The sequence below is a fragment of the Caretta caretta genome, chromosome 20 (assembly GCF_965140235.1).
Source record: "Caretta caretta isolate rCarCar2 chromosome 20, rCarCar1.hap1, whole genome shotgun sequence".
NCBI classification, from domain to species: domain Eukaryota; kingdom Metazoa; phylum Chordata; order Testudines; family Cheloniidae; genus Caretta; species Caretta caretta.
In genome coordinates, this window is record NC_134225.1 from 3029195 (window position 1) to 3055648 (window position 26454).

General features: G+C 65.4%; 1 protein-coding gene across 2 annotated transcripts; it reads right to left on the minus strand.

The window, feature by feature from the left end:
* Positions 1–1799: 1799 nt before the first annotated feature.
* MYO1A (myosin IA) lies at positions 1800–24957 on the minus strand. 2 transcript variants are annotated; one of them, XM_048832398.2, is made up of 29 exons: positions 24818–24957; positions 21223–21374; positions 20766–20881; positions 19226–19320; positions 18925–19029; positions 18066–18112; positions 17681–17744; positions 17053–17151; positions 16723–16826; positions 15749–15896; positions 15408–15526; positions 14826–14912; positions 13543–13608; positions 13035–13139; positions 12033–12095; positions 10995–11195; positions 10296–10522; positions 9536–9736; positions 9030–9123; positions 8414–8563; positions 7045–7113; positions 6414–6500; positions 5784–5858; positions 5156–5290; positions 4337–4443; positions 4020–4152; positions 3224–3376; positions 2724–2851; positions 1800–2228 (listed from the first exon to the last, which is right to left on the minus strand). In XM_048832398.2, the coding sequence occupies exons 2-29, from the start codon at positions 21343–21345 to the stop codon at positions 2105–2107; spliced, it is 3225 nt and encodes a 1074-aa protein (XP_048688355.2). In that variant the 5' UTR covers positions 21346–21374; positions 24818–24957; the 3' UTR covers positions 1800–2104. The 2 variants fall into 2 exon arrangements, with proteins under 2 accessions (XP_048688355.2, XP_048688356.2); XM_048832399.2 differs by lacking the exon at positions 6414–6500.
* Positions 24958–26454: the final 1497 nt, after the last annotated feature.

Consider the following 26454-nt stretch of genomic DNA (forward strand, 5'->3'; position numbering starts at 1 on the left):
GGCTTCCCCAGGACCCCGCCTGGGCGGACTCGCTGTGGGAATCGCACGGAGGGGCAGAGGAGGCTGAATGCTCCGAGGTCAGACCCAGGAAGGTGGAGCCGGGTGAGCTGTGTGTCCTGCCTGGCTTCGTAGGGAGCCGTCCCAGAGCATCGCCCGGGGACCCCGAGACAGGGCCGTTCACCACCCAGGAGAGGCAGGCAGAGAACCAAGGGAAGAGGAAGGACTGAGGAGAGGCTGAGCGGGCGCAAAAGCTGCTGCCCCCCGTCCCCCCTAGCCCCACAGCACTCGGTCCTGCACTTGCCCATAGGCTGGCGCTCGACGCGCCGGGGACTCAGCCCTGCCATGCTGGAGCCAGGACCCTCCCCGCGCCCACCCTGAGAAACCCGCCCTCGAATTATCTCCGCTGGTGGCTGCAGCGTCCCCCCGCCCCAGCCCTCACAACCCATCCACACGTTGTCACCTAACTCGGCCTGAGAGCCCAGCGGCCCCCGGCACCCCCCAGCCCCAGCTCGCGAACCACGCGACCAACCACGGGCCTGGTTCTCTGGGACTCCGGGCCTGAGGCCGGGCAGGGATATGGGGCAGGGGGAGGCTTGTATAGGATATGGGGGGACACCAGACATCTGGCTTCAAGTCCCAGCTGCACTACTGCCCTGTGGCGAGACGGAGGCCACTTCCTGCCCCACTCCATGCCTCAGTTTCCCCTCCCACCCCTTCCCTATGAAGCTCCTATGTGCTTTGAGACTAGGGCCCTGTACAGCACCTGGCGCAGCATGACCCAGGTCTCCTGAACACTACTGTAATAATCAGAGCTAGAAAACGCCTCGAATGCAGCCTTCCCCGCAGAGACGCCCCACGCTCAACCTCCCCGGCTGGATGGGACCAGCTACAGCTGGGTAAACCAAGCCCCTCAGTAGTTGTGATAGGGACACACTGGCCATCACGGGATGATCACTCACCCTTTGGGGCCTTCTCTGCTGGTTGCAAGACCCAGGGGTGCCTGTGCCCCCCAGACCCCACACATCAAAATCTCACAGCACCGTGCAAAGTTTCATTCCCTCCCCCAACGTGGTAGGATTATCATCCCTGGTATGCAGAGGGGGAAACTGAGGCAGAGAGTGGATGAGATTTGATCAAAGAGTCTCTGTTCCCAAGTCTCCCCCCTCAGAACCACTAACCCCCCCTCCCCTCACTCCTCTCCTAGAGCTGGGAATAGAACCCAGGAGTTCTGGCACCCAGCCCCATCCCTGCGCTAACCCACTAGACCCCTGCACCCAGAGCCAGGAATGAAACCCGAGCTCCCGGCCTGACGAGCCCCCAGCTCCTAAGTGGGTGTCTACGCCCCACGGCGCCGCTTGAGATGGGCTGTGCCAACTACTCCACCTGCTGGCTTGGAAAGACAAAGCCAGGGTGGCAGAGAAGAGCCAGCAGCTGGGATGGTGCCGGGGCCCCTCTGCTTGCCCAGGGTACCCGAAGCAGCCGCAAAACTGTCACTATTCTCGGAGCTGGTCCGGCCCCACCGCTGGCCTCTCTGCTCCTCAGCCAAGGCCGGTGGCATCTGTGCCCCGTCTCCCTGGCGTCTGATTAATGGCACCTGACTCAGGATGCCAGGGTTCAATCCCCCGCTTCGCCACGAGCTTCCCAAGTGACCTAGCCTAGGGCAAGTCCCGTGGGCTGCAAAATGGGGATATTTCCAGGAGCCCCTAGGGCCAGGCTGGCTCTCCCTGGGGGTCTGAGCAGTGCCTGGCACAGCGGGGCCTGGTGCGACCACAACACATAACGGTGGCAGAACCCAGCCGACTTGCTCCGATATTTAATGCTATTTGCGCCGATCCCCGCCAGAGAGCAGGGAGCCGGCCTGGAGTGAAGATGATTCCCCCGCAGCCCCACTCTGGACAGGGAAGGGCTCTCAGCAGCCGGGTATGACCCTGGCCTCGGGCTGCCTGGGTTTGCCGAGAGACTGGCAGAGATCAGAGCGGAAAGAGAAAGGTCCGTGCCCCCAGCTGGGCGGGATCTCGCCCTGTCATGGGTCCTCGAGCATCAGGTTCTCATCTGCTGGCATCGCGGCTTCCCAGCCGTCCTGCCCCGTAGGCGCCCTGGCGCTTCAGTGGACCAGGACCTCCATCTTGTGGCTGCCTTTCTTTTTGCAGACGGGCGCTGTGTGGTTCTTCTCAGCCGTCTCCACGATCCGGATGGCGATGCTGCCCTTGCTGAACTGCGTGGAGAACCTGCACGGACCCCCGGGCGCTCTGAGATCAGCGGCAGGATCCTGCCCCGGTCCCTGGCGCGGTCCCACCCCGCCCTTCCCCCCAAGGACGCCCAACACACCACCCCCTGCTGGGGAAAAAGCCGGAGCTGCAAGCCGTGCCAGGCTGCCACAGCTGCGGCTCAGAGCCCGGCCTGCCCAGGCCATCGCAGATCTGGGCTGAGACCCTGGCCGTGACCCTCTTGGGCTGACAGCGGGATTTGAATCCACGCCCAGATCGCGCTAGAAGCACGAACCTCCAAACCACTGGAGCTAGAGGATTGGGTCCCTCAGCCAGCAGCGGTAATAGACTCTTATCCCCTTCCAGGCAAGCCACCAGAGGGCGACAGAGACCGTCACGCACCTAGGGTAGGTGACAGTCATGCCCATCGGCCCAATCAGAAGCCTCCTTTTCCCCTGCCCCCCCCCCCCGCTCAGGCTCCACCCCCCCACTGTTCTGGCTAATCCCTGCCCTTACTCATCAGCCACTTGGAGGTTGAGCGTCTTGGCGGTGGTCTCCAGCAGCGTCTGGTGGAGCTTGGTGACGAGCTCGATCAGGTGGTCGCTGACGAGGAGGAAGTCCCCCTTGGTTCCCACTGTGGAGGTCTAAGGGGGGGGAGCAAACAGAGGGACGGCCCCCCCCCACATTTTAGCTCGCTGGTACGGGGAGGCGGGGGTCTCCGGCCACCTCCCACCCGAGCCGCAATGCCTTCTGGGAATGCATCACAGAGTTTTCCAGCACTGCTCCACACAACCTTAGGGGCACCCAGGGGGACTGGTGGGAAGTGGGGGGTCACGCACAGCCCCCCCCCGGAAAATCCTTTCCCAAGATCCCGTGGGGGAAGCTGGTTACACTTCCCCAGCATGCCCCAGCTGGGAGCATGTGTGGGTTTGAAAGGGTCCCGGGCAGCCGCGAGTGCTGGCCCTTCACCTACAGGGCCCCTTATGCCCCGTCTCCCCCCGGCCCCGGGGCCGTACCTCATTGAGGTGCAAGACGAAGAAGCCGTCGGAGAAGCGGGTGACCGAGACGCTCCGGATGTCGCTCAGGCTGACCACGGTTTTGGGCTGAGCGGCCTTGGGGTCGGCCAGGATGATGTGATTCTTGGTGAGCAGGAAGAGCCGGGGAACCGTCTGCAAAGGAGCCGGCAGGAGGGTGAGGGCAGGTAGGGGCTGCCAGACACTCGGGGGGGAGGGCCATCACGCCCCAATCTGCACCTCGGTAAACCCCAAAGGGGCCAAGACACCAAGTCCCGGGAGGCCTCAACACAGGGCGCTCGGCTCAGGTGCACTGCACGGCCCGTCGGGGCCCGATCCCAAGCAGCGTGGCCTAGAGAGGAGCGCCCAGGATGGGCACACAGGTGACCTGGGCTCTGTTCCCAGCTCTGGCCGGGGTAACCTCGGGCAAGTCACTGCCCCGCTCAGTGCCTCAGTTTCCCCCCTATAAAAGAGGGATGACTATACTGACCTCCTTTGGGGCACGCTTGGAGATCTCTGGATGAAAAGCGCTAGCTAAGAGCGAGGATTTATTATCCCCTGCCCAGAGAGGGGGACGGGGACCAGCTGGGCCTGGGGACACCGGGGCGACCCACAGAGCAGGTTGGGGGGCAGCAGAGGGCCGTGCTGGGGAGACCTCGCTGCAGCCGGCCGGCGGAGGAGACAGCAGGAAGCCAGGGGCTTGGGGCAAGCTCCTAGCAGAGACCAAGGGGAGGCTGGTTCCCCCAGGGAGGCTCTGTGCATGGGCCCTTCGGCCCGGGGCGGGGAGGGGCCGCCCTACCTTGCCGTTGGCCCGGTTGACTTTTCGCACGGTGTCGGCCAGAACCAGTTTGCCCTCGGCCGCGGTGTGGAGCGCCCGGTACTTGGGGTTCTTCCGGAGACCCAGGTACTCGCCCTGGAACGACTGCTGGAGGCTGGAAGAGACCAAGCGGGACCCATGAGCCGCCCGGCTGCCCCCTCCACCCCCAACCCCTCGCTTTAAATCACGAGCTGGAGTCCTGCTGCCCCACCCCGACTCTGGGATTGGGAGCCCTGCACTGGAGGACCGAACCCCCCCCCTCCCCGGAGGACTGACCCCCCCCCCCACCCCATGCTAACCTCTTGGCGTACAGGGTCTTCTTGTCTTTGAAGAGCTCACTGGCACACAGCTTGTCCTGCAGGAGAGCTTTCCTCTGCGGAGTCAGCTGGTCCCGGTACTTCTTACCCTGCCGAGGGGAGGAGGAAGCCGGGTCAGGACCGGAACCCAGATCCCGCCTGCAGAGAGGGCAAAGGGTGGGGGGCGCCCACCAGGACCCTAGGGGAGGTGAATAACGAGCACAACGCACGCAGGGAGACAGCTGCGGGGAATCACAGCGGGCAGCTCCCCGGCCAGGAGCAGCGAGGGGCTGACGGGCCGTTGTTATTTATGACGCACTGGGCAGGTGCACCAAGAAAACCCAGAGGGAGGCAGGGCGGAGAGTGGAACTACAGAGGTTGCTTCGCCTGCCACTAAAATGCAGCCACCTCTGGAATTGGGACATGGCAGCTGAGGGACAGGCACGCAGCCAGCTCTGGAGCGGGAGGGGGAACTTTGCTGAACGGGGACTGGTCACCCAGCACTGCAATGCAGCCATCTCTAGGATGGGACACGCTAGCTGTTGGTACCAGCTATTGCACAGGATTCACTTCCCCAGCACTGAGATGCAGCCGCCTCTGGGGTGGACATGGCAGCTGATGAACAGCTGCCTAATGGTTAGGAGGGGAAGATCAGAAAAGTGCCTCCCGCTGAAGTGCAAGGAGGGAATTGCGGGAGGCAGGACGTAGCTCTGCTGGGGAATCAGGGGGTCAGACCCTCTCCCCACGGTGACAGCCATGGGATAAGCAGCCAGGACCGGGGTTTGGCCTCTTCTCTGACATGAGCCGTGCGTAGCCTCAGACCTTCCAGAGGCAGAATATTTTCTTCAGTTCCTCGTTGGTGTTTGCCAGGAACTTGTAGGGGGCGGCGGGCCAGCTGCGATCTGTCACGACCATGGGGGGAAGGTTGGTCTGCAGCCCCAGGAAAAACTTTTGCACCTTTGGGCGACGGAGAGCAGAAAACACAGGGGGTGAAAATGCAGAACCGTCTAGAGGGAAACCGACGAGGTCCTAGAGTGGGGCTGCTTTCAAATGGGTTAGATTCAAACCTGGGAGCTAGATCGCCCCAGAGGGCCTGTTCTAGAGGTTTGAAAATGGTTCTGGAGGCTTTGATTTTAGACAATTCGACATTTTAAAAACCCAACTGGGAAAGTCCTTGGGTCCCATTCCCGCCCCCACCCCCCGGAGCCATCCAGTCCCTGTCCTAGGGCCAGATCGGAGCTGACGCCCCCTAGAGGGGACAGACCCCATGCCCCATTTCCCGCCCCCTGGAGCCATCCAGTCCCCTGCCCTCGGGCCGGATTGGAGCCGGCGCCCCCTAGAAGGGAAAGGGCCCATGTCCCAGTCCCAATCCCTTAAGCGGTTCAGCGCCCCCTTTGAAGATTTGCAGCCCGTTGTCCATTCCCTCAGCCCTGGGCAGGCTCCGACTCACCAGTCTCCTGTAGATGAAATTGGCCAGGGTGGTGGACGCCCCAGAGCGGAAATATTTCTTGTATTCCTTCCGCGTCTGCAAAGGGAGACACCCCCGTGAGCAGCCCCATGGTGGGCCAGGGCGTGAGATGGCTGGGCGACGGAGGGAACCCGCCTCTCTCCTGGCTAACCCCACTTGCTTTTCTCCTGGACTAGCCCGCTGGGCAACCAACCCACCGCGCCCCCTCCCTGGCTGCCCCAGACCCCGGGCTGGGCCGGCCATCGCCGGAGAGCCCCGTTCCCAGCCGTGACCGGGCTCTGGAGCAGGGCAGGGAGCAGAGAAGACGAGCTGCCCCCAACCCGACAGAGGGCCAGGGCGGAAAGACAGGACAGTCCGGGGACAGCGCGAGAGAGGCAGGTGCAGGAGGACCAGCCGGCAGGGAAAGTTGTGGGCGTTCGGCCTGGGATCAAGTCACGGGTCAAGCACGTGTTAGACTGGGCACTGGGTGCCCAACGGCTCCCCGGCCGCCGGCAGCGCCCCCGAGCGGGCAGCTGGGGCACGACAGCGGGGTGGACGTGGGCAAAGGCTGACCGGAAGCCATGGCACAGAGGCCCCACGGGGGCGCCGGGCCGGCACCTGGGCTGCGGTTACCTTGTACCCTTTCCAGTAGGCGGAAATGGTGGCCGAGGCCTGGCTGCAGCGTTTCTGGTGCTTCAGCTCCCGCAGGAGCCTGCGAGACTGCGGAGAGGAGAGGGCGAGAGATCAGAGCCCCGCCGGAGCCCTGAGGAGGAGGAGGAGGAGGAGGAAGGACAGACGGACACGGAGAGACAGACCGAGAGACTCCGATGCACCAGAGCCCGGCCCCGGGAGGAGCGACTCGGGCGGGGCACAGGCCAGGGTCCTGTAGGGGGCGATGTGCTCCAGCGAGGCGGTGCCCCCCGGAATCACAGCTCCCCTGGGGTCCAGCCGGCCTCTTACCGGGACTCTGGGACCAATCTGCCGCCCCCCTCCCTCAGGCCCGCACCCCCCACCCTAGGCTCCCCAGCAGCGCCGAGCACCCCGTCCCACTTGGCCTGCCTAGCCGTCCTGCAAAGATCCCCGGCGAAGGTTTCCACCACGCTGGGCCAAATATCGGTGCCTCCCTCACGCCGGCCAGATGCCCCCTGCCCGCTGGGCTCATCCCGACGGCTCATCCCCCATGTGCGTCTGCAGGCCCCGCGTGGGCTGCCGGCCCGGAGAGACGCTGGCTGGGGGGGCTCTCCAAGAGGCACTGCCCTCTCACCTTCCATCCCCGGACGTAGGCCTGGATCAGCAGCGCCGAACTCTTCATCTGCCCGTACCGCTTCTTTTGCTGCAAAGGGGAAAGTCCGGGTGTGCAACGGGCGACGGCGGGCGGGGCAGGGAACTAGGCTGAGATGCCAGCGAGGGCCGGGCACGGCTTCTCGCAGCCGGGCACTGGGGGCCCTGAAGACCTTTCCCCCGGGTCCCGTCCTGGTGGGTTTGCACACACCCCGGTGCCGGCCCAGAGCAGCCCTGCGTCCGAACGGAGGATTTAAGGGGCAGGACGGTCTTGCAGCTAAGGTGGGGATCCCGGACACCTGGTGTGACGAAGTGGGACTGTTCTTAATGTTTCCTCTGAATAGTGTGGGGGTGCCTCAGTTTCCCCTAGGCAGTTCTTAAGTATCTAGGGGGTGGAGTAAGGGTGTATGATCATTGCAGAGCCCTAGAGGGCAGGTGTGTGAAGGGGTCTGGACACAGAGAATGGCCGACACCCTGTTTCCTGGCAACTGATGGCCTGGGCCCTTCCCCCCCTGCAAGGTGAGAGCTGAAGGGTTGGAGAACAAAGGAATCAGGTGACCACCTGGCCCGGGAAAGGAACAAAGCCCAGAGGAGGAGGGGCTGGAGGGGGGTTTCAGTTTGGGGCTGGCTGGGACATGGAGTGAAGTGCAGACGTGGTTGTCTGGCTCACTGCCCCCCAAAATGGACCCAGCTGAGGGGTCCCGTTCTCTGCACCTGCAAGCTCTGTTTTAGACCATGTTCCTGTCATCTAATAAACCTTCTGTGTTACTGGCTGGCTGAGAGTCACATCTGACTGCGAAGTTGGGGTGCAGGACCCTCTGGCTTCCCCAGGAGCCCCGCCTGAGCGGACTCGCTGGGGGAAGTGCACGGAGGGGCAGAGGATGCTGAATGCTCCGAGGTCAGACCCAGGAAGGTGGAAGCTGTGTGAGCTGCGTGTCCTGAAGACAGGCTGCTCACAGAAAGGCGACTGCCCCAGAGTCCTGACTGGCTTCATGGGGAGCAGTTCCAGAGCATCGCCCAGGGACTCCGTGACACCTGGGTCCTCTTCTTGGCTCAGCGCAGACTTTGGGCAAGGGGACGATCCTCCGTCCCTTGTCTGTGTAGGCCGAGCGCTGTGGGGCAGGGCCTGGCCCGCGACCCTCCCTCCGTACAGCAATGGGGCCCCGATCCCGGCCAGGTAACACACCTAAGAAATGCCCCGCGGTTTCACTCGGGAAGTCGCGTTAGCCTGAGCGAAGTCCCGCCCGGGTCAGGGAGGGGCCCCGAGCCAGAGCGGGTGGGAGAGCAGCCAAACTAAGGGCCCCCCCGGGGCTGAGGAGAAGTGGGAGGGGACGGGGGGGGGACGGGGTTACCGCTTGTCCCCGGAACCAGGCCGAGATGACGATCTGGCTCTTGCGCATCTGCTGGTAGTGAGTACGGCACTTCCAGCTGCGGTAGGTGGCCTGGATCAGCGAGGCCAGTTGAGCCACGCGCAGCCGGCGCCTGTCCTCCAGGTCGAACAGCTGGGGGGGGGGACAGCAGGAGGGTCAAAGCCAGGCTGGGGAGCCAGGACGGCCCCCCCCAAAGTACGTTAACCCTTCAGGAGCTGCCTGCGGCAGGAGGCCTCGCACGGACACCCCAGCGACGAAAGGGGTCGGCAGGGACCTTTCCCTGGCATCTGATCTCAGCGGGGCTGGAACTCAGGGTCCGCCCCCGCCCCACCTCCAGCCCTAGACGCCCCACAGCTCAGCCCCCAGGCCAGTCGCCCCTGGCAGCCCAGGACCGCCGCCCTCTCTCTCGGGACGCCAGCTGGAAGGGCCAGGGATGCCCCACAGCTTCCCGGGCAAGGGGGCAGGACTCGGCCTTGGCAGCTGGACCCGCGCCCCCACTGCCCCCCACACACAGCGGGGGTGTTCCCAAGCAAGCCTCCCCCCTCCGTCTCAGATTAGCCCATTCTCCTACCCCCACCCCAGCCCGGCAGGGACTCACGGTGCGTGGGGTGCGGATGAAGATCTTGGTGTGCCCGTAGGCCAGCTCCCCCGGGGGGACGCGCAGGTCGGTCAGCAGGGCCTGGACGCCGTCCCTGCGCCAAAGACCGGACTCAGGCTCCTGCTCCGCGCCGGGGGTCGCTGGAGCTCCGGGCCCCCCACCCCCTGCAGAAAACTCCCAGGGGGAAGAGGTGGCCCCCAGGAAGCCACCCCACTGCAGGAGTAGGGCTGGGGCAGGCAGGGGAGGCCAGGGCCAGGGTGGTGACGAGCAAGAGGGGGGGCAGCGCCATGGGGCTCAGCCAGTTGGTGCTACAGCCTCCCCCCTGGGCACTGCCGGCACCTCTGATACCTCCAGCCCCCCCCCAACCCTCCCTGCGTGGGGCTGACATCTCCCCACCCCCCAGCGCTCCCCTTCTCAGCATCCCCCCCAGGGGGCACATCCAGCTCCCCTCCCAGCAGGGTGCTCCCAGCCCCCACAATCCCCCCCGTGCTCCTCACCCCCCCTACCTGGCACCGCCCTTCCACTTGGGCCAGGTCTGCTTGCAGAGCATCTTGTAGCGCTCCAGGCATGGCTCATAGCCCTGCCGGTAGGCGTAGCCGGCCCGCCGCACCCGCACGTTCTCCAGTAGCCCCAGGTACCGGACCTGCATCTGCACCAGCCCGTCCGTGAACACGCCGGGCTCTTTGTTGTCGTTGGGTTTGATGCACCTGGGCCGGAGAGGGGATAAGGTTAGAGAGGGCTCCACTGTGTGTCAAAGCCCCTGCACTGCTCACAGCCCAGGGAGAATCTCCCCACATGCCAGTGTATGTCAAAGCCCCATCACTGCTGAGAGCCAGGGAATTTCTCCCCTCTGTCTGCTGTGTGTCAAAGCCCCTATACTGCTCATAGCTGGGGAGTTTCTCCCCCCGCTCCACTGTGTGTCAAAGCCCCTACACTGCTCATAGCTGGGGAGTTTCTTCCCTCGTTCCGCTGTGTGTCAGAGCCCCTACGCGGCTCATAACTGGGGAATTTCTCCCCTCACTCCACTGTGTGTCAGAGCCCCTACGCTGCTCATAGCTGGGGAGTTTCTCCCCTCTCTCCGCTGTGTGTCAAAGCCCCTACACTGCTCATAGCTGGGGAGTTTCTTCCTCACTCCACTGTGTGTCAGAGCCCCTACACTGCTCACAGCCAGGGAGATTCTCCCATAGTGCCTGGATTTGAAAGCGGCAGGTGCTGAGCTGTAGCCCTGCTCCCACCCTTTCCTGTGGGAGCCCCGTCCCTGGCCACCTGATGTAGTTGGGGTTCTTGGAGTAGAGGTTCTTCATGAGCGTGGCGACCGAGGCCTTGAACTGGGAGCCCGCGGTGGGGGGGCGCCGGAGGGAGGTTTTCTGGGGGTCCCCCTCAGGGAAGAGGGAGCGCAACAGCTCGTGCTGAGCTTTCCACATGGCCTGCGAGAGGTCGCGGAACAGCAGGTCGTTGTTCTTCTCCACGAACCCCGACACGTTGTAGGTCACCTGCGGGGGGATGGACCCACAGCATCACTGAAAGGGGCGCCCCTGACTCCCCAGGGCTGGGAGGTGGAAGGGACCCCGAGGTAGAGAGTCCTGGCTCCCAGCCCGCTCACGGCTTACCTGCTCTAACCCCTGGACCCCGCTCCCCTCCCTGAGCCAGGGACAGAACCCAGGAGTCCTGGCTCCCAGCCTGCCCCTGCCACCCCTGCTCTAACCCCTGGACCCCACTCCCCTCCCTGAGCCAGGGACAGAACCCAGGAGTCCTGGCTCCCAGTCCCCCCTGCTCTAACCCCTGGACCCCACTCCCCTGACAGAGCCAGGGACAGAACCCAGGAGTCCTGGTTCCCAGCCCGCCCTGCTCTAACCCCTGGACCCCACTCCCCTCCCAGAGCTCCCTTGTCTAACCACTGGAGCCCACAAAGGCCCCCCCACGCCGGGCAGTGCATGCTGGGAGTTTGGAGGGTGCCCCCCTCACCTTGCCGGCGTAGTGGTGCACGCGGAAGCAGGGCCCAGCCAGGCTGGCGTCCGTGACGTGCCGGGCGTTCTGCGTGGCTCTGCTCTCGTAGTGCTTGTGGCTGGCAAACACCTGGCTCAGCTTGGCCAGGAAGGTCTCCTCCGTCACCAGGCCGGGACGCAGGCATTCCTCGTCCAGCATGGCCAGGATCCCGACCTTGCTCTGCGCAGAGCCGGCGGGTCACGGACCTGGGGCCAGCCGGGTCCGCAGCGCCCCGCACTCCCGACCCGCAGCCCCCTGCTAGCCCAGCCCTGGGCCCCCCCCCAGCTCCGCGGTGCCCCGCACTCCCGACCCGCAGCCCCCTGCTAGCCCAGCCCTGGGCCCCTCTCCCAACTCCGCGGTGCCCCGCATTCCCGACCCGCAGCCCCCTGCGCTCCCAGCCCTGGGCTCCCCCACCCCCCCCAGCTCTGCCGGTGCCCCTCGCTCCCGACCCGCAGCCCCTGCTAGCCCAGCCCTGGGCTCCCCCCCCAGCTCCGCGGTGCCCCGCATTCCCGACCCGCAGCCCCCTGCGCTCCCAGCCCTGGGCTCCCCCACCCCCCCCAGCTCTGCCGGTGCCCCTCGCTCCCGACCCGCAGCCCCCTGCTAGCCCAGCCCTGGGCTCCCCACCCAGCTCCGCGGTGCCCCGCACTCCCGACCCACAGCCCCTGCTAGCCCAGCCCTGGCCACCCCCAACCCCCAGCTCTGCCGGTGCCCCTCGCTCCCGACCCGCAGCCCCCTGCTATTACTTTCCAGTACAGAAAAGGTCAATTGTGCCAAACCAGCCCCTGGTCCAGGTCGCCCACGTGTGCGGGGGCAGGTGCCGGCGATACAGGGAAAAGGCTGAGGGGGTGAACTGCCCCCTTAGCAGGGACTGGGCCTGGCCCCTGCTTAGGGCCGGTAAGTGGTGCCCATGTTTTCTCCTGGCTCCTCTGGCCAGGGGTGGGGAGCCCCCGCCCGCAGGCCCCCTCCCGCCAAGAGCTGGTCCCATCCCCACCGGCCAGTGCTCAACCAGCAACTCACGTCCTCAATCAAGCTGCAGATGATGCTGTTGTCAAAAAAGTCCACCGGTGTCCACTGGATGCCCTGGGGAGGAGAGCGGCCGTCGGACCCTGACCCGGCTGGCAGCGGCACCAGCTGGGAAAACCAGCAAAGGCCTGTCCAGCTGACGGGGGACGGCCCGGGGCGCCCACGGGATTTCACTGGCTAAACCCCCCACTTCCAGTCCAGGCTGCAAAGCCCAGCTGGATTTGGGTGTGGGGGCTGGGGTGCACCGGCGGGAGCCTGGGAGCCTCACACCAGAGGCCGGGGGGTGGGGGAGCTGGAGTCCGAGCTCCCGGCCCAGTCTGGAGAAAGTCGAGGGGCCGAGCCAAGAGAGGCCCGCGCGGGATTTTTAAACCCCCAGCAGGCGGAGTTGACGCCAGGAGCAGGAAGCAGGACAGGGCCGGTTCGCAGGGATGCCACGGGGTGGCCCTGGGCCAGGAACTGAACCCAACAAAGCAGCCGCGGCTGCATCTGTCTGACCCATTGCTCCGGCCCCGTGACCGTGTCGGGCCCCGCGGTCACCACGCGCCGCCTGCCTCTGCCCATCACCCCACCGGCCGCAGTTCTCACTCGGGGCTTCGGGCTCCGGCGGGATCTGGGGACCAGGACGTCCGGAGCCCCGGGGCTTTGCACGTGTTTATTCCCAACCTTCCTGTTAGGGTGCAGCCAAATCCGGCCGCGGGGGCTGGGGGCCAGGCTGCCGGCAGCTGCTGGGTGGGGTGGCTGGAGCAGCTTGTGGACACCCGGGGCGCGGAGGCGGGGGGGGGGAGATACGTCATTTCCAACCCCCCCTCTCCTGACAGCTGAGGCTGTTTACTGCCCTGGCTAAAGGCCTGTAACTTCAGTGCCAACAGTCGCCCGTCGGCCGCGTGCCGTTCGCTGGGGGGCCATCGGAGCGCTGCGCTGGGCGAGGGGGGTCGTATCGGCAGGGGAACTACAGGCAATGGGGCCCGCCCGGCGGCTTCCCAGGGCCCCCGATACCTCCCGCACGTATTCCTCCTGCTCCTCCTTCAGCGTCAATAGGATGAAGGCCTGCTGCAGCTTCTCATTGCAGTAGTTGATGACGAACTGTTCGAAGCTGTTGTTCTGGGCGAGAAGGAGAAGGCAGAAGGGCCCGTGGGATGAGGGTTCGCGGCCACGTTCCCTGCTCCCCCCGGGGCTGCTGCTCTAGGCAGGAGAGTGCCGCACCCAGGAAGCCGGGAGTATGGCAAGTTTACCACCCCGCCCCCAGCTCTGCAGGGCCCCTCAATCCCAATCTGCAGCCCCCCGCTAGCCCAGCCCTGCGCTTTCCCCCCAGCTCTGCGGTGCCCCTCGCTCCCGACCTGCAGCCCCCCTCAGCCTTCCACTAGCCCAGCCCTGGGCTTTCCCCCCAGCTCTGCGGTGCCCCTCGCTCTCGACCCGCAGCCCCTGCTATCCCCACCCTAGGCTCCCCAGTTGCCCGCTGCCCTGCACAGGGGAAGCCGAGCGGCCTGCCATACCCAGCACTAACCTGGAAAATCTCGAAGCCGTAAATGTCCAGAACTCCCATCACCTTCCTCCGCTCGCTCGAGTCCACCTGGGCAAACAGGGGGGCTCGTTACCCATGGACTCGCCACGTCCCGAGGGCCCAGCCTGGGCTCCAGGGAGGGGGCAGGGATCGGGGGGGGGGTCGGGGGGCGCCGTTGGATGGTTCAGCACAAGAGCTCCAGCAAAGCCCAGGGAGGGGGGCAGGACTCAGGGTGAGGGCAAGGTGGGGGGGAGAAGCCGGCAGATGGGAGGACAGGGAGGTGGAAGGGGGGGGCCCGGGATGAGAGCAGGGGATTCAATAGCCTCTGTCCAGCGGTGAAGGGAGCCCCCCAGCCCCCTGCTGGCCAGGCTACACACAGCAGCTCCCGCACCTTGGCCGGGGGGCTCCCGCTCCGAGGGTGTGACAAAGTGAGAATGTTCTTAATGTTTTCTCTGAATACTGTGTGGGTGCCTCAGTTTCCCCTATGCATTTCTTAAGTATCTAGGTGGGGGGGATGTGACGAAGTGGGACTGTTCTTAATGTTTCATCTGAATAGTGTGGGTGTGCCTCAGTTTCCCCTAGGCAGTTCTTAAGTATCTAGGTGGTGGGATAAGGGTGTATGATCATTGCAGAGCCCTAGAGGGCAGGTGTGTGCAGGGGTCTGGACACAGAGAACGGCCGACACCCTGTTTCCTGGCCACTGATGGCCTGGGCCCTTCCCCCCTGCCAGGTGAGAGCTGAAGGGTTGGAGAACAAAGGAATCCGGTGACCTCCTGGCCCGGGAAAGGAACAAAGCCCAGAGGAGGAGGGGCTGGAGGGAGTTTCAGTTTGGGGCTGGCTGGAGACATGGAGTGAAGGGCAGACGTGGTTGTCTGGCTCACTGCCCCCCAAAATGGACCCAGCTGAGGGGGTCCCGTTCTCTGCACCTGCAAGCTCTGTGTTAGACCATGTTCCTGTCGTCTAATAAACTTTGTTTTTTTACTGGCTGGCTAAAGGTCCCGTCTGACTGCGGAGTTGGGGGGCAGGACGCTCTGGCTGCCCCAGGACCCCGCCTGGGCGGACTCGCTGGGGGAAGCGCACGGAGGGGCAGAGGATGCTGAATGCTCCGAGGTCAGACCCAGGAAGGGGGAAGCCGTGTGAGCTTCTTGCCCTGGAGATAGGACGCTTCCCCTGGGGAAAGGAGGCTCCCCCAGAGTCCTGCCTGGCTTCGTAGGGAGCATCGCCCGGGGACTCCATGACAGAGGGGTTCGAGCCCCACCTGGGGCTGGCGTCTCCAGCACACCCACCTTGATGCTCTCATTGATGCGGGTCACCAGCCAGTTGAAGAGCCGGTTGTAGATGTTCTTCGCCAGGGCATCCCGCCCATAGCAGCCCTAGGAGCAGAGGCAAAGGGGCTGGAGGCTGGCGGCTACGCAGGGCGGCTCAGAGGGACCCTGGGGCTGGGCCCACGTGGGCCAGCCCCGCTCAGGGGGGGAAGAACCTGCTCCTGAGCTGGTGATTTCAGCCCCAAGCCAGGGAGCTGAGCAAGGGAGGGTCAGACAAGAAACTTCACGTCTCGGCACCGGCCCCATCCAGGCCCTGCTGGACACCAGGGAGCTCCCGCGGCCGTGGGACTGAGCCAGAAAAACCCCGAGCCTGGGACAGCCCTGGCAAGAGGAGGCCGGTCGCTGGGGAGAGTAAAAGGCGGGGGCGCGAACGCGGCTCAGCCCCACCGCTAACGGGGTGCGACGCCTGTTGGGACCTGGGGGGCGCTGGGAGGAGATGCAGGGCTGCAGGGTTCAGGGGGCTGATGGAGATGTCTGCACACACCGAGCGCGGCAAAGGGAAGGGGTCTGGCTCTGGGCCTCCAGCCCCGTCCCCTCGCTCACCTGGGCCACGCTCAGAGCCGTCACCACCTTCTCCTGCTTGGCCTCCACGGTGCGGGAGCACAGGGCCTGTTCCAGGACGTGCTCCGGCAGGCGGATCAGCTCGCAGATCTCCCGCACGGCTGCATGGGGAGAGGCCTGGTTAGCTCCATGGGGAATGCCGCCGGGGGGGGCTGCTGGGGGGCAGGAGGCGAGACCGTCACGGGATCAGGGAGGGGGTGGGTGAAACCCAGGGGAGGGGGCCTCGGGAGGGGCGACTGGGGAGCCAATCCTGGGCTGACGGTGCCAACAGGGTGCCTGGGCCGAGGGCAGGGGTCCTGTCCCACCGCGGGCCCCTGCCTGACCTCGTGTGTCCTGGATGCTGCAGGACTCCATCCCGCTGGCCTGGAACTGGCTGTCCAGCTGCACGTTCCCCAGCTTGAGCACCACGGCCGTCACCTCCAGCAGCGCCCGCACCTCGGCTGGCGAGAAGCCGATGACCTTCATGGCTTCCTGCCAGGGAGACAGAGGAGTGCAGAGTTTGGGGGTCTGAGTGTGGGGTGCAGGTTTGGGGGTGCAGAGTTTGGGGTGCAGGTTTGGGGACCTGAGTTTGGGGGCTGTGACGAAGTGGGAATGTTCTTAATCTTTTGTCTGAATACTGTGTGTGTGCCTCAGTTTCCCCTCTGTGTTACTCAAGTATCTAGGCGGTGTAGGATAAGGGCGTGTCCTCACAGTGACCCCTATGGGGCAGGTGTGACGGCCAACGGGCTGCAGAGAATGGCCGACACTCTGTAGCCTGGTAAGGGTGGCAAGTGGCAGCCAGGCCCCTCCTCTGCGAGGATCAGCTAGAGACCAGGTGACCTGCTGGCCCGGGAAAGAGACAAAGCCCAGAGTGGGGGGGCAGGGGGAAGGGGGGGAACACTGCGGCTGGGCAGCTGGAAGGGGTCCTTCTCCGGGGTTGGGACTCGGGGGAGAGTCCCTGGTGGGTGCTAACCAGCTCCGTCCTACGCTGGGTCCCCAGCGACTAGCAACCCGTCGGTCGCCCACTGGCTGGAAGTCACTGCCGGCTGCGGGTGGGGGGCAGGGCCCTTTGGGGGGGGTGTCAGGCTCCCCCGGGGGGGGACTTGCTGCAGGGAGCACACGGGGTGACCGAACTGGTTCCTTGCCCCGGGGGAGACCCCGCCCCAGAGTCCTGGGCAGCTTCATCTGGAGCAGGTGCCGAGCACCGGGCCTGGGGCCCCGTGACAGGGGTGCAGTGTAGGGATTTGGGGGGCAAGTTCAGGGGGTCCCATTTTACCCGGACAGACTGATTCACCCGCCTCCCGCCCCGAGGCTGGACCTGAATGGCTCGGAAGTTGGCCGCGTCGTCCACGCCCGGCAGGCTGCGATCCTCCTGGCCCAGGTATCCATAGCGTCTGCAGTCCCGCTCCAGCTTCAGCTCCCCTGCGAGAGGGGACAGGCTGCGGCTCAGCCAGGAGCAGCCTCCCGCCCGGGTCCCCCACAACTGGCACTTGCCTGGGTCCCCCCGGGGCCCTGCCCGGGTTGCAGCGATGGGCCCCAAACCCTGCCTCCGGCCCCCAGCCCAGTGGGGGCACTGCCCAAACCCCATCCCCCGACACAGCCCCAAAACCCCATCCCCGTCCCCCAGCCCAGGGGGCCCCAGCCTTACTCAGGAGCTGGTCAGATCCCCCGGCCAGGAGCTGGTAGAAGATGTGGAAATTCCTCTCCCCTTTGACGTGTCTCACGACGCGGGATTTCTCCAGCAGGTCTGCAGCAGGGAGAGCGGAGGGGAGACACGGGGGAGCCCCGGCTCAGCGTTAGGGTCACCCACAACACCGCCAAGGGGATCAGTCCCCAGGAGGCTGCTGGGGTGGGGGGGGAGAATCGGTGCCCCGGGGGTCACTGGGGGGGAGGGGGGCACAGACTCTGGGCCCCAGTTGGTGCTGGAGGGGGCGGGGAGCCGGGTGCTCGGGGAGGGGTACTGGGCGGGGGTCCAGCCCCTATTGTTCCATTGTGCCGCGCTGGGAACGGATCTGTGGCCCTGCTCCCTGCAGGAAGCCGAAGTTCCGGCTAAGGGGTGGAAGCAGCTGGGACCCCCCCCCGCCCCAGAGGCCCCAAGGTCCCGCTCCGGCCTTAACCCAGTCCCTGCCGGGTCCCGGCGCGCTGCACTCCCCTGGCACAGGTTGGAGGGCATGGTGCCCGCACACTCCTCTCCAGCCGGGCCTGCACGGAGCTGCTGGCCCCGGTCCCGGCCCGGCCCCTGCCCACGGGCCCGCGGGGGGCTCGGGGGCACTTACAGTTGCTGATGACACCGCCCAGGGGCTCGCCCTTGAAGTCAAACTCCACGTCCATGTACTTGCCCTGGGAGAGGCAGAGATGGACGAGTCAGGGGGCAGGACAGGACGGGGGGTCGCGAGGGTGGGGGAGGGGAACGTTGGGGGGATGGGAGTCGCAGGGCAGGGTGGCATTGTGGGGGACATGAGTCACGAAGGTAGGGGAGGGGGAAACTGGGGGGACAGGAGTCGTGGGGAGGGGGACAGGAGTGGGGAGGGTAGGGGAGGGGGAAGCGGGGGGGGACATTAGTTGTGGGGGATGGGGACAGGAGTCGGGAGGGTGCGGGAGGGAGACTCTGGGGGGACAGGAGTCGAGGGGGAGTGGGGGCCTGGAGGCAGAACCACTCACGAATCTGGAGGAGTTGTCATTGCGGATGGTCTTGGCGTTACCGAAGGCTGCAACGAGAACGGGGGGGTGGGGCGGGATCATTATTTGTACCTTTCATGGGATTCCCCCCACCCCTCACCTGCGGTAGGGCAGCCCCTCTAGGGTGGAGCAGGTGTGGGGGACGTGCCACGGGCAGAGCGCGGGGGGCTCCCCGTTGTGGGGCACAGCCAGGGTTCGAGGCTGGTATGGAGGGAGGGTCAGACGAACTTGGGGCAGAGCCAGCTCGGGTCAGGCTCCCGGCGGGGAGAACACCTGGGAGCCCCGTGGCCTCTGACACCCCCCGGGCCGGGGACCGGGGCACGAACCGGCCAGGCCCTGGCAGGGGGAACACCTGGGAGCCCCGTGGCCTCTGACACCCCCAGAGCCGGGGCACGAACCGGCCAGGCCCCGGCAGGGGGAACACCTGGGAGCCCCGTGGCCTCTGACACCCCCAGAGCCGGGGCACGAACCGGCCAGGCCCCGGCAGGGGGAACACCTGGGAGCCCTGTGGCCTCTGACACCCCCGGGCCGGGGACCGGGGCACGAACCGGCCAGGCCCTGGCAGGGGGAACACCTGGGAGCCCCGTGGCCTCTGACACCCCCAGGGCCGGGGCACGAACCGGCCAGGTCCTGGCAGGGGGAACACCTGGGAGCCCCGTGGCCTCTGACACCCCCTGGGCCGGGGGCCGGGGGCCGGGGCACGAACCGGCCAGGCCCTGGCGGGGAGAACACCTGGGAGCCCCATGGCCTCTGACACCTCCCGGGCCAGGGGCCGGGGCATGAACCGGCCAGGCCCCGGCGGGGGAACTAGGGGCTCTTCTCAGGGCCAGGGGGCACCCACCTTCCAGCACCGGGTTGGACTGCAGCAGCTGCTCCTTCACCTGGTTCACCTCCTCACCCTTGCCACACACGGCGGCCACGTAGGACATCACCTGCTTGCTGGCCTCTGCGGGGACAAGCAACAGCCCGGCCATTGGGTCCTGTCAGGCTCCTGGCTGCACAGAACGGGGGGTGACTCCGTCACGGACCCCCGCATGACTTCCCCCATGGGAATGACTCGGCTGACGACCCCGAGGGGTTCGCCCGCCATCCCTAGCCCCCACAACCCCAGGCTCGGCTGGGGGCGGGCGTCCCCGCCTCACCTGTCTTGCCCGCGCCACTCTCGCCCGTGATCAGGATGCACTGGTCCTTGTCGCGGTCCCGCAGGGAGTGATAGGCATCGTCAGCGATCGCGTAGCTATAAGGAGGGGGTGGGTGGGGGTAAAGGGAGAGGGGTTAGAAGGGGACAGATCCCGCCCCCCCGGCCAGGGCTCCCCACTCCCCAGCCCAGAAGCCTGGCTGGAGGCCCGGCCTTGGGGGTCTCGGCTGGGCTAGCAGGGGGCTGTGGGTCAGGAATGAGGGGCACCATATCACACAATGCTTGTTCCTACCCCCTGCCCCCCAAGCAAACACTCCTGCGAGCTGCGCTGAAGCGGAGTCAGGGACCCTGCGCACCCCCAGGTTTGACTCAATTATACATAAGCCCTTTATGGACTCGTCGTCCACCCTGGGACAGGACGGGCCGGGAACCCGCCCTTGCCGCCAGCTCCGGGAACCGGCTTAAGACTCTGATTCGTGCCACACCAGCCACCACGGCTTGGAGGGCTTTGAGTCACTGCCAACCTGGGGCCAGATCTGAGCCGGTGCCCCCTAGAGGGGACAGACCCCGTGCCCCATTCCCCCCCTTCCTGAGCCAGCCAGTCCCCGCACTAGGGCTAGATCAGAGCTGGTGCCCCCTTTGACGAAGTGGGACTGTTCTTAATGTTTCCTCTGAATACTGTAGGGGTGCCTCAGTTTCCCCTCAGCATTTCTTAAGTCTCTAGATGGTGGGATAAGGGGGTGTGATTGTTGCAGAGCAAAGGGCCAGGGTCCATAAATGGCGACACTCTGTCTCCTGGCAACTGATGGCCTGGGCCCTTTCCCCTGCAAGGTGAGAGCTGAAGGGTTGGAGAACAAAGGAATCCGGTGACCTCCTGGCCCGGGAAAGGAACAAAGCCCAGAGGAGGAGGGGGGGGAAAGGGAGGGAGCTGGAGAGAGTTTCAGTTTGGGGCTGGCTGGGGACATGGAGTGAAGGGCAGACGTGGTTGTCTGGCTCACTGCCCCCCAAGACGGACCTGACTGAGGGGTCCTGGTCTCTGCACCTACAAGCTCTGTGTTAGACCATATTCCTGTCGTCTAATAAACCTTCTGGTTTCCTGGCTGGCTGAGAGTCCCGTCTGACTGCGGAGTTGGGGGGCAGACCCTCTGGCTGCCCCAGGACCCCACCTGGGCGGACTCGCTGTGGGAAGCGCACGGAGGGGCAGAGGAGGCTGAATGCTCCGGGGTCAGACCCAGGAAGGTGGAGCCGGGGGAGCTGTGTGTCCTGCAGACAGGCTGCTCCCAGGGAGGAGACTTCCCCAGAGTCCTGACTGGCTTCGTAGGGAGCCGTCCCAGAGCATCGCCCGGGGACTCCATGACACCCCCTAGAGGGGAAAGGCCCCATGCCCCCTTCCCTGCCCCCTGAGCCAGCCAGTCCCCGCACTGGGGCTAGATCAGAGCTGCCGCCCCGTAGAGGGGAATGACCCCGAGCCCCATTCCCTGACTCCCCAGTTCGCCCCCCTCGCTTAGCGATGGCCCCCACCAGCCTCCGCCCGGCCCACTCACATGTGCGGCTTGACGGCGAAGAAGTTGCAGTTGCGGTATTCCTCCACCGTCTGCGGGGAGTAGATGGGCAGGGGCTGGTACGGGTTCACGGAGATCACCACGTTCCCGATGTACGTCTGGGGAGGGAACGCAGAGGCCGTGAGCGTGCGGGGGAGAGCGCGAAGCGTGCGGGGCCTGGGCTGAGCACACCAGGGAGGAAAAGAAGGGAAGATCCGGGATGCAGGAGCATGCCGGGGAGCGAGCCGGGTGCCCGGCAGTCTGCCACAGGCCGCGCCCCCACCTGTATCGAGTCCCCCTCACCCACCCCTGCCATACGGGACCGGACCCGGGCCAGGCGTGCACCAATCCTTCCCCATGGGGCGGTATCCCAAGAGCTCCGTCTTCAGGCACCTGGGGCGGGGAGGAGCCCCCGATCGGCCCCATTGCTCCCCGCCCCCGCGCAGCCTCCGACACCTACGTAAATCTCCTGGTGCCCGAACCGCTCCTTGAGGTTCTGCAGCAGCGACTCCTCCGACAGGGGGTCCAGCAGCACCAGGTCCCCCACCCCGGTGGTGTCCAGCAGGGGCAGATTGGCTTCCATGGCCCCAGCGGGCAGTGGGGAGGCAGCCGCTGGAGGGGAAGACGGGCAGAGGGGAGAGCAGTGAGCGGAGGGGTCCCTGCTGCCCAGGGACTTAGCCCTGCAAAGGGGGTGCAGTGCGCCCCACGGATTGAGCAGGGGGACACGCCCCCCCACCCCCGATTTAAGGATCAGCCGCGGCTCACATCATAGCTAGTGAATGGCAGCCTCTGTCCCTGTCTCAATCCATCTAGGAGAGCCCAGGTCCCTGGGTCTAGTGGTTAGAGCAGGGGGACGGGGAGCCACGACTCCTGGGTTCTATCCCGGGCTCGGGGAAGGGAGTGGGTCTAGTGGTTAGGGCGGGGAGGCAGGACTCCTGGGTTCTATCCCGGGCTCTGGGACAGGAGTTGGGTCTAGTGGTTAGAGTAGGGGGGGCTGAGAGCCAGGACTCCTGGGTTCTATCCCTGGCTCGGGGAAGGGAGTGGGGGTCTACTGGTTAGAGCACAGGGGGCAGAGAGGACTGGTACCTGCTGATAGTTGGGGGGGGCACAATTTAAAAGTTTGTCCCCTTCCCCCCCACATAGCTTGAGTCACACTCCCCCCAGGCACATCCCCCCTCACCCTCAGCAGCCCCTCCTTGCAGCTCTCAGCTGTTTGCTGCTGCCCAGGGAGGGGGCCCAGCTGGCAAACCCTGGCAGAAATCTGGGGTGGGGCATGTGACCTCCCCTGCCCCACACACACACGTTGCCTCTGACAGGGGGGCCTGGGAGCCAGGACTCCTGGGTTCTTCCCCTGGCTCTGGGAAGGGAGTCAGGCTTAGTGGGTTAGAGCACAGGGTGGGGCAGGGAGGCAGGACTCCTGGGTTCTATCCCTGGCTCTGGGAAGGGATGGGGGCCTGGTGGGTTAGAATAGGGTACGGAGGCCTGGGAGCCAGACAGCCTAGATCCTATTCCCACTCTGCAGCTGAGAGGAGAAGGGAGTCTTGTGTTTGTGTAGCTGGCTCGTTTATGCCGGCTGGGCTTGGCCAGGCAGCCAGGTGCCCCTTCGCCAGCAGCAGGGCTGCCCCGTCCCGTCGGCAGCAGGTCCTGAACGATGGGCCTCTTGCTGAGCTGCCTCCAGGAGCTCCCAGGGCAGCAGCAGTGTGAGGGTCTGGGCAACACTAGACCCCCCAATCTAGCACAGCCAGATGGAAAGGGGAGGGGGGAGGGCCCAGTGGTTAGAACAGTGATGCTGGGTGGCAGGACCCAGGGGTGTGCCTAGAACTGGGTATTTCGAGCAAGGGCCTGGGAGTCAGGACATCTGGGTTCCCTGCTTGGCATGGGGAGGTGAGTGGGTCAAGCAGGAAATTAGGATGCAGGACACCTGGGTTCTCTGTGTCATCCCCCCTGCCCCTTGGTACCCCACATTCCCCAGCTGTTGATTGTGCAGCGGACAGATGTGGAACTGGTTTGTTCTTTGAACATGAGAAGACAAGCTGAGATCTCAGGGGCTTACAGGGCTGGGGACCCCAGCACCAGGCCCCGAGGGAAAAGCCGCAGCAGGAGCAGGAGGAGGCCGGTGGGTGCGGGGACAAACCCCAAGGGCTCAGAAACAAGCGAGGTCCCCATGGAAGGGCGAGATCCCGCCGCAGCAGGTGGGCCCAGTGCCGGAGGGGTTAATGCCGGAGCCAGGAAAGGAGTGAGTCAAGACAGGAAGCCAGCTGGAGCAGGATGCCAGCTGGGGAGAGGAGGAACTGGCTGGGCCATCTCCTGGCTTGCACAGGCCCTGTTCTCCCCTCCCGTCCAGCGCCCCCCTGACACGCTCTGTCCCCGGCTCTGCTCCCTGCCCCCACCCTATCCCTCCAAAGCAGCCCCCAGAGCCCCCCTGCCAGGAGCCGCATGCCCTGGGGATCTGTCGGCACAGCCATATGGCTGTAAGGGGAGGGGCAGGTTGGGGGTGGTCAGTCCCACGTGAACAGAACCCAGGGGTCCTGATTCTTCCACCCCCCCACACCCAGGTACGGCCATGGCATAGTCATTGAGCGAGGGGAGACTCCTCCCTTAGAAGAGAAGCCCCAGCCCCCCTCGGCCAGCGCTGGCTGGTCCCAGCTCATGGGGGACGATCTAAGGCTTCACCGCCTGTCGGCCGAGCTGCACTCCCCAGCCCTGCTAGCCCTTCTCTGGGCCCAGCGCTGGGCCCGCTCGGGGCCTGGGCTTCAGGGTGTCCCAGCCCCACCGCTTGGAGGGGGAGGTTACAGGGCGCTCTGCTCCCAGCCGGGCACCCCAGCTCTCAGCAGCTCCCGCTGCCAGCCACACGGGGTCGGCCCTGAACCCCGCTGGCCCAGCCGCGCCCCCTGCGGTGAAGTGGCAAAGAGGGGAGAGGCAACCGAGCGGCCCCCGGTTTCTGCCTCCACAACCCCTGGCAACCCCCAGAGCCTCCTGCTTGTCCCGTGGAAGTTAGAAGCGTAAAATGGTTTTGAGGATGGGGGCCCACGGCCAGTCACGCGAGCCAGCTTCCACCCCAGCGGGGCCGCGGAGGGATCCCTGCTTTGACCAGGGGGCAAACGCAGCCCTGGGGGCTGGGGCGGAGGTCAGGAGCGACGGCAAATATTATTAGCAGCAGGATCCTGGCGCAGCTCCGTGCCCGCGACCCTGGGCTCCACCTGACGGCCCCGGGCCTGCAGCAGCAGCTGTCTGCTCTGTCCTGCCTCATCTGCTCCTATTTTAAACCCTTCCCGTCTTTTATAGAGGGGCTTGTTTTTTAAATACAAGCCAACCTTCACCTTCGATTTACAGCCTGCCCCGGACTCTGCCCCGGAGCCATAAACCGCAGGGGCTCTTATCAGGCCTGCTGGAGAAAGTTCATCTCGGCCCCCAGCGAGCGAAGAAAGCGGGTTCAAAGCCGGGGGTGGGGGGGAAGGCCGTTTCCGAGGCCTGCATGTGTTTGGGGGGGGGTACAGGGGAAGGGAGGGGGCTCAGAAGCCAGACCCATCTTCCCTTTGTCTGTTTTCACGCTCAGCCAAGGGTTTTAGGAGGAAGTTCAGTCTCAATGCAAATAACCAAGGACAGCCTCCGGTTCTTCCCCGAGCAGGACCCCTCTGCCATCACAGTGGGGTCCCCCCGTTAGGGCAGAATGGGGCACAATGCCTCCACACCACGACACCATCAGCCTCATGCCTCTGACCCCCACCAGCCCCTGCTCTGCCCCACTTGGACCCCTGGCTCCCAGAGCAGAACTACGTCTATCCCGCCGGCCCGGCGGCAGGGCCCCCCCTCCGTTTCCCCAGGAAGCCTGGGGAGGAAAAGAAGTTTTGTCGCCGCCCTTGGAAGCTGTGGCCAGCGAGGGCAGGGGGATTTCCTGCAGCTGGGGGGAGGGATGCAGAGAGGATGCCCTCCCAGAAGCCACCCTGTGGCTGGGGCTTTGCCACCCGCCAGGGGCCAGCGGGCCGCCAGGCAGACTGGCAGAGGGTGGGGAAGGGACGGAGATGTTGGGCAAAGCCAGCCGGAGCTGTACTCACCTCCCTGCTGACACCGCGTGGCTGGCACCTCGGCAAGTCGGGCCGGTTCTGCGGGTTGCTTGGCAGAACGGAGCCAGCTGTGCCACCCAGCCCAGCCCTGGCTCAGAGGGAGCTGTCCATGGTATGTGGAGCTCTGAGGCAGGGCCACCCTGCCTCCACCCCCCTCGCTGTCCTCACCCCACCCACTTCCTCCCCCAGGCTGCGAGGCGGGGCAGCCTCCGGCACAGCTGGACTCTCCTGTTCTTTATTAGGTGCATTACGGAAGCACCTCCGCCAAGCTCGCTGCCCCAGCGTGCAAGGAGCTGTACAAATGCACAGTGAGACACAGCACCTGCCCCAAAATGCTCGCAGCCTGACTAGACCAAGGCAGGGCAAGTCTTCCCACCTCATGGCTGGGGAAACCAAGGCAAGTTTTACAGCTGGGGAAACTGAGGCAGAGAGAGTCAGTGACTTGGTCAAGGTCACCCAGGCAGAGCTAGGAATTGAAGCCAGGTCTCCCCCCCACTCCCAGCCCTGTGCCCAACCCCCCACACTACCCCCCCCCCCGCTGCATCTCCACTCACTCCAGCACTGCCCCGCACCCTGTAATGCAGCAGGTGTGCATGTGGCTCGTGCCCCCAGCCCGGGCACGCGTGGACACGCTCCAGAGAACAGCCACTGGGGGTGGGCCCTGCGGAAAGACGCCCCGTGCATCACAGAGATGTAGGGCTGGGAGGGACCTACGAGGGGAACCCACGAGAAGCCACCGAGTCCGTCCCCCCCGCGCTGAGGCAGGGTTCAGTGTACCCAGGCCAGCAGAACAGCTGCATGGGGCAGGAAGCACTGGGCTAGCCCCAGAAGGGGGGCTGGACCCATTTCACCACCAAGCCGGCCTGTTAATTCTTCTGCCACCCTCCAGCACGAGCCAACAGGGTGTCCGACGCACGCAGCTGGAGGCGCACGCCGCGAGATCAGACCGGGGCGCCTTGCACGGCCCACGACGCCAGGCAGAGATCCACCGCCCCACGGGCCTGGCCACAGGTGGAGAGCATGAGATGCACCAGGGCGTTTAGGGCCCAGCCACCGCCCAAGCCATAAACCCCGAGAGCTGCCACAGAAGATCAGTTCCTCCTTAGCGGCCCGGTGAGATGAGGTTTTACGAGCCCTGCTTTACAGCTGGGGAAACGGGGCCAAAAACCCATTGTGTGACCCGGCCAAGGTCGCCAGGGGAATCAGCCCCAGGAAAAGCCAGCAGACCCCGGGCTATTGCTCTGCTGAGTGGCTAATTTGATGCCAGCACAAGAGGGGTTTGTTTGAGCTGGCAAGACGAGCTGGCTGCAAGGAGCCCACTGCAAGCTCTGCTGGGAGAGAAGCCCAGGGGACCAAGCCTCTTCCTCCCTGATGCTAACCGCCCAGACTCTGAGCACCGGGACGCTAGCTTGCACCCCAAAAACCCCGGAGATTTGCCCATAATGTTCCATTGCAGTAACTGATCTTTGCTCCGGAGCGCCCGCGAGCAGGGTGCAGACTGGGAGCCGGGCTAGTACGAGGTACACGCCGTTACTGACCCCGCAGGAATGCCTAAGGCTGGCCACAGGCAGCGCTCTTTCTTACCCCTGCTCCTTCCCCTCGCAGAGGGCCCTGAAACGCGTGTTCAC

What these genes read in the sequence shown, in the direction of transcription:
- MYO1A (XM_048832398.2), bottom strand. Translation starts at nt 21,345, where the DNA reads ATGGAAGCCAATCTGCCCCTGCTGGACACCACCGGGGTGGGGGACCTG. An exon ending in TCATCCGCACCCCACGCACC is followed by an intron (nt 8,564 to 9,029) that starts GTGAGTCCCTGC and finishes CCCCCCCCCCAG; the next exon opens with CTGTTCGACCTGGAGGACAG. An exon ending in AACCTCCAAGTGGCTGATGA is followed by an intron (nt 2,229 to 2,723) that starts GTAAGGGCAGGG and finishes GGGTCCGTGCAG; the next exon opens with GTTCTCCACGCAGTTCAGCA.